The following is a 6,000-nucleotide window of genomic DNA, read 5'->3' as shown; positions in this document are numbered from 1 at the left end:
GTTAATTATATCAACTCCCCTCGACTTTTAGGGACGAGAAAGGACCTCTCCCGCCCAGTTTTTGTTTTTTGTTTTTTTTCTGTATCTTCCGCTACATTCCACCAGCCTTAGTTTTCTATGGTGCCTCTTAGTTGATAAAGGTTGAGGACACTGGCCTGATGAAAAAGAGAAGAAAGAGAAAGGAGTTCTCTGATTAGCCACCCACTTAGGATTGCACTGTCCTATCCATCTAGTGATAGAAAGTTGCACATTTTTTTTTTTAACCTAATACAAAAATATTAACACTTCTGGACATTATAGGCATAAGTCGTTATATCTCTACAATATAATAATTTATACTGTACAGCTATAACAGATAACAAAAGGTGCAATCCTTTTAAAAAAATCACACAGTTCACATGTTTTTATCGTTTTATTTTTAAGTATAAACTTTTTAAACACTTTACATAAATTAACTCCTCTGAGACTAATATTTGATGTACAGTAAATTGTAATTCATATAAAAATCCATAAACAACTTGTCTCACATAATTTACAAAAAAATCAGGGTTTCCTTTGCTTATCAGTGACATGGATTCTATTTGCCAGTTTTTTTCCCCAAGGCAAACCACGTTAGCATTGTAAAATCCGTTATGAAATCCCCGCCGTCGCAGAAGTCACTTGTGCCAAAGTCCTTTTACAAAGCAGCACAGGGAAAGCAGTTGGGTTGTCTATAAACAGTAATTTTGCCCCACATTTTAAAATTAACAGAGATATAGATCACATCCTATGCAGAGAGACTACTTCTTGTAAGCAAAGGTCGACAATTCGGTAATATCTGGACACACCGTATGCATTTTTACCTTAAATACAGTGGCTCGAAGGAACAGACGGCCTAGCCCAAAATGTTTAGGCCATTTTTTTTTCCTTTCTTTCACTTATTTATTTATTTTTCCTTTTAATACTTTCAGTCCAACTGAGTGCAGCGATATGCATATGTAAACATATTCTTTAAAGCCGATCACCTTTAAGGTCATTCAGAAAAAAGTTTTTTTGTTTTTGTTTTTTCGGGGGGGGGGATTTTTTTTTTTTTTTTTTTTTAATAGCAGTATCATTCTCCTGGAAGGCTCTTCTGTGTCGGAGAGTCCGATTCGGATTGTGCTACAGAAAAATCCGAGCAGAGGTGCGGTGTAGGCTCGAGAGAAACGCAGCGACACCCGCTGCTGGGTCCGCCTCCCAGCGCGGGGGTGGCCGCCGTCCGTCCCCGGCAGCCGGGCCCGGGGGGGTTACCTCTTGCCGATCTCGCTTTGTCGGAGGAACTGGATGTTGTTGGCGCTGTCGGCCAGCTCGGGGTACTGCTCCACCGAGAGTACGTAGTACCCGTCGTAGCCCTGCACCTTGCCGGCGCTCAGCAGCTGCCGCTTCTCGCCCTCCGTCCAGAGGCGCGCGCCCTCCTCGCCGTCGCGCACGCGCTGCTGCTCGCGCGCCCAGGCCCGGGCGAGCGCGCGCTGCCGCGCCTGCTCCAGGATGCGCGCCTTCTCCTCGTCCAGGGTCATGCCGTAGCGCACGTGCAGCGCCAGCGCGCCGAACTGCATCTCCACGTCGGCGAACCTGCGAGTCCTGCCGTTGACCACGGTCGTGGACTGCGACACGGTCACGTTGATGCCGTTCTCCAGGGCCTTGCGGCCGCTCGTCAGCCGCAGCGTGCCCAGGTCGCTCTCGGGCGTGGTGGTCTTGATGAAGTAGTGCGTGTCCTTGCCCTCGATGGTGAAGTGCAGGTTCTCCAGGTAGAAGGCGTTGTTGAGCACGGCCGCCACCTTGATGCAGTCCTCGTTGGCGATGTTGAGCACGTTGGTCTGCACGCGGCCCTGGCTGACGGCCAGCATGACGCCCTTGCCGATCAGCGACTTGACCGTGGCGAACCACAGCCACGAGGGCGCGCCGCCGCCCTTGCGCCTGCTCACCTGGACCTCTGCCATCTTCCCCAGGGACAGGAAGGCCTTGGCCTGCCTCGCCACTTGTTGCTGAACTCCGAAAATGGGCTGAAAAGCGAAACAGAACGGGGAGGGGGGTTCGGTTTAGAGAACAGCTGTAGCTCTTGGCCGCCTGGGGGGCCAGGGTCCCAGTCCTGACGACGACGACAAAAAGAGGTGTTGTATGTGTGTGTGTGTGGGGGGGGGGGGGTACTTCTGTGGAGAGCTCCCAGGCATTTATTAAAACCCCAGTCGGGTTCTTTGGAGAGGAAAAAGCTCAAAAAACTCTGGGCAGAGGAATTCGCTCAGGGTCCCCTCCCGTCAAGTTGATCCAAATGTATTTTGTTTTTTAATTTTTTTTTTTTAATGTTTATTTATTTTAGAGACAGAGAGAGAGAGCACAAGCAGGGTCAGGGCAGAGCGAGAGGGAGACAGAATCTGAAACAGGCTCCAGGCTCTGAGCTGTCAGCGCAGGGCCCGACGCAGGGCTCGAACTCACGAACCGTGAGATCATGACCTGAGCCGAAGCCGGAGGCTCAACCGACTGAGCCACCCGGGCGCCCCAATCCAAATGTCTTTTGAAACGTAAAAAGAGGTGACTCCCTTACATATTAAGAGGTGTGTAGTTTCAAAATCTGGGCAAACGTGGGCAAAATCTGGTTTTAGCTTTTCCCTTCGATTTCTAGATGTCCCTTTCCCACGCCCATCCCATTTGGGGAACCGAGCTTATCAGGGTCTCCGTCACAGCAGCTTTCTGCCTGGGAGCCTGAGGAAAAAGCAGCCAACACAGGCAAGGGTTGGAAAGGCTGTGGTGCTCGCTGCGGGATGACTGCGTCCTACTTCACAGGCTTTGAAATGCGTGTGCTTTAATTTAGGTAAACTCTGTACTCCCTCCTGGTGCACACAGTTTTCAACTGAATCTCCGCCAGCATAATTGCAGAGGTGTACGGGGACGAGCGCACAATGGGACAGCTGGAGGCGAGTATTTATTACTTTAGGAAAACATTTTTGGTACACTTAGGCACGGTGGACCATCTACACTGGCAACTGCTTTAAATTGGGGGCATCTTAACTCGGCCATTTCTGCTACGACCAGATGCTTGTCTGGCCAGTGTTTCCCAAATGGAAACATCTGTTTCATCTGCAGCAGTGAAAGAAACATTTGTTTTTGGGCACTTGGGGCAGCCTCAGTGTCTTTGGCGGGGATTCCCTGAGCTGTCCTTATGGTGCGCTTCTCTCGACAGAGAACTTGCACCGTATGTACAAGACTGCCTAGGAAACAAAGTTGGCAAGTCCATTTGTACAGTAAGACTTAAGTGTTTTCAGACATGTTGGAAAGTCGTACACAATTAGGACATGCCTGTTCAAATGCACTAGGAAACTTCACGGTGGCTTCTCTCCATGACACTTTATTGGTGTAGACATATTTGTACTTAGAAATGTTAAAATGGTGGCCAGACCTTGGAAACTCGATGCGTTTTGCTTCTTAAAATGTAAAGGTGACATCTTGAAGAAGAAATTGTTTCATTTTTATTTGAAATTTTTTTTTAAAGTTTATTTTGAGAGACCGAGAGAGCACTAGTGGGGGAGAGGCAGAGAAAGAGGGAAAGAGCCCCACAAGGGGCTTGATCTTAGGAACCATGGGCTCGTGACCTGAGCTGAAATCAAGAGTCGGATGATTAAGCAACTGAGCCGCTCAGGCGCCCCGAAGAAGGAACTGTTTTATGTTAAGTATGAAACATGTACCAGAAAACAGAGGTATTGGGTTTGAATATATTTGTGTGTGTGTGTGTGTGTGTGTGTGTATGTGTGTGTTCTAGCCAGGATTGCCTTTTCTCTTTGTATTCACTGAAATCATAGGAAATTGCTCAAGGCGGGGAGGGGAATTAATCTTTCTAAGAAACTCTGCACTCTCTTCTCCTTATCATTATGGGGTAACCCAGTTTCTTGATCTTTAATTATTCTTGCTTTAAGCTAGAAACTCTAGTGTTTTCTTGTACATTCCTTTCTGATCTCTGAATGGTGGGAATTAAAAGTGCCAATTTCTGAAATGGCAGCTTTGACTTTGCAATTTTGCATTCTTTTTCTTTTCTTTTAGTTCTCGGAACAATTATAGGCCTCCTGAAATGTTATTTTCAGGAAAATTCTATAAACACCTAGTTGCAGATGGAGCTTTACCAGAGGACATTTTATTTTTATTTTCAATCTTTCCCCATGACACACTGTTCATACTTGAAAAAAGCTGAACTTCGTGGCGTTGTTTGTGGGCCTGCTAATTTGTAATATGAATCCCCTGCCCTCCTGTTTATTGTATCTTTGCCTTAAGGTCCCAAGCGCTATAAATGTGCTTTCATGGGGTTCTCTGTAGAAACCTTGCACTCAAAAATGATCTCCCTCATTTTATTACCTTCGGATAATGTCTTTTTATGTTTTTATTAGCATCACTAAGAACAGATTTAAGCCTGTTTAACAGGCCCCTAGTTTGCTGAACAGAAATGTGGAGGGAAGTGATGTTTTTCTTCCCTAAAAGAGTCAAAAAAAAAAATCAAAAAGTGTCTTCGGTGCAGTTTTCACAAGGGTAGTCTGATTAAAGGGGGAAGTAAGCACAGATAAGCCATCTATCACCTTTTCATAGTTTTGCTTTTTGTTTCTTACCGGCACATCCTCCCACTGCTGACTCTTCACAAGTTCGTAAGAAGGCTCTGTTAAATCAAATTTGGGCACGGGGAATCCAGGAATAGCATTGTGCAAATGGAAGCCAAATGTCACCAGCCAGCTGTTAACATCTAGGGGAAGAACGTCCGAAAGGAAAGGTGTTAGAGTTATTTTGTGCTTTCAGAAATTTCAATCCTTACCTGAAACTAAAAAACAAAAACAAAACACCCAAGTTCACAAACAAGATGTTTGCCTTCATTCTACAATTCGACACCCACTCTCTATTTTCAGACACGAAGACAATAGCCTCAGTGATGAAATGATGCCAAGGGCTACAGAAAACCCAGTCTAAGAGGTAATCAATGAGACTAGATAAACTGTCATGAGTTAGAAGTTGCATCCTGTGCGAGGAATAAGTGGTAACGAAGGGTAACAACAATGCACAGCAGCACGAAGGAGACCCAGTTGAGGAAAACAAAGGGATTCTGTAGTTAGCAAAGACTGGTCTTAAATAGAAGTTGTGTGTGAGTTTTCAAAAGCGACTGCCCAAGGATATGTGGCTTCCACAACCCATTTTCTATTAATAAAACCCCTAAATTGAGAGAATTAAAATCAACAGTTGCTTCTTAATCAAAGATGAATGCTGAAGGCTGGCAGGACTGGCCAGGGGCACAGAAGTTCTGATCACCATCAGCTATGACTTCAAAGGCTCACTGTGCACAGGTGGAGGCGAACTTTTTGGGGAGAGAACCTGGAAACCTTTAAAATGGTATTTTAAAATACTGCCATGTGACTCCAAAAGCCATTAAGCTCAGAATCAGGCTTTTATTCTATTCTGGAGGTTATAATATTACAGAACTACTCAGCAGGCTTGCAGCTTTATGAGTACAGTTGGGTGTAGATTATTTTATATATTAAGCACATTGCTGGAAAATTTGAAATTGCATTTCACCTAATATATTTTATGCTGTTCCATCTCTCTTTTGATGTTTTTCAGAAAATGCTGCTACGGCATTCCCTGTAGTCCACGTTGCTAGGAGAGGATGAATTCAGGAGCTGTGGGCTTTCCAGCATTTCAGCCAGACCCTGTCAACACCTCTTAAATAACCAGTGGTAAACTGCTTGCCAGGATGATGGAGAACCACCTGCTTCCTATTTCCTTCTCTGGGGCACAAACTCTCACCTCATCACCAGGCTGGCAGATCCTGTGTCCAAACATCATACAGCTATAAAACCAGTGGTTTTCTCCCTCTTTTAAAAGGAGGGGTGTTGGTGGTGGTGGTGGTGATGGTGGTGGTGGTAGAGAGAAATCCCAAGTTCATCATGTAGAATAGAAAGTGATACTGTGTGTGTGTGTGTGTGTGTGTGTGTGTGTGAGAGAGAGAGAGAGAGA

The 6,000-nt window shown here is 45.5% G+C and overlaps 1 protein-coding gene across 19 annotated transcripts in view; it reads right to left on the bottom strand.

The window, feature by feature from the left end:
* Positions 1-1,051: 1,051 nt before the first annotated feature.
* TENM3 (teneurin transmembrane protein 3) overlaps positions 1,052-6,000 on the bottom strand; it is a 1,270,502-nt gene continuing 1,265,553 nt past the window's right edge. For all 19 annotated transcript variants that reach the window (XM_019422144.2, XM_019422148.2, XM_019422152.2 and 16 more), the window contains 2 exons: positions 4,608-4,738; positions 1,052-2,021 (listed from right to left, as the gene is read on the bottom strand). In XM_019422144.2, the coding sequence (XP_019277689.1) occupies positions 1,266-2,021; positions 4,608-4,738 (887 nt within the window). In that variant the 3' untranslated portion in view covers positions 1,052-1,265. The remainder of the gene's footprint in view (positions 2,022-4,607; positions 4,739-6,000) is intronic.

The sequence above is a fragment of the Panthera pardus genome, unplaced genomic scaffold (assembly GCF_024362965.1).
Source record: "Panthera pardus isolate Hobbes unplaced genomic scaffold, ASM2436296v1 HiC_scaffold_13, whole genome shotgun sequence".
Classification (NCBI taxonomy): Eukaryota; Metazoa; Chordata; class Mammalia; order Carnivora; family Felidae; genus Panthera; species Panthera pardus.
Note: the sequence above shows the minus strand (reverse complement) of the source record. Positions and strands in the feature narration are given on the sequence as shown.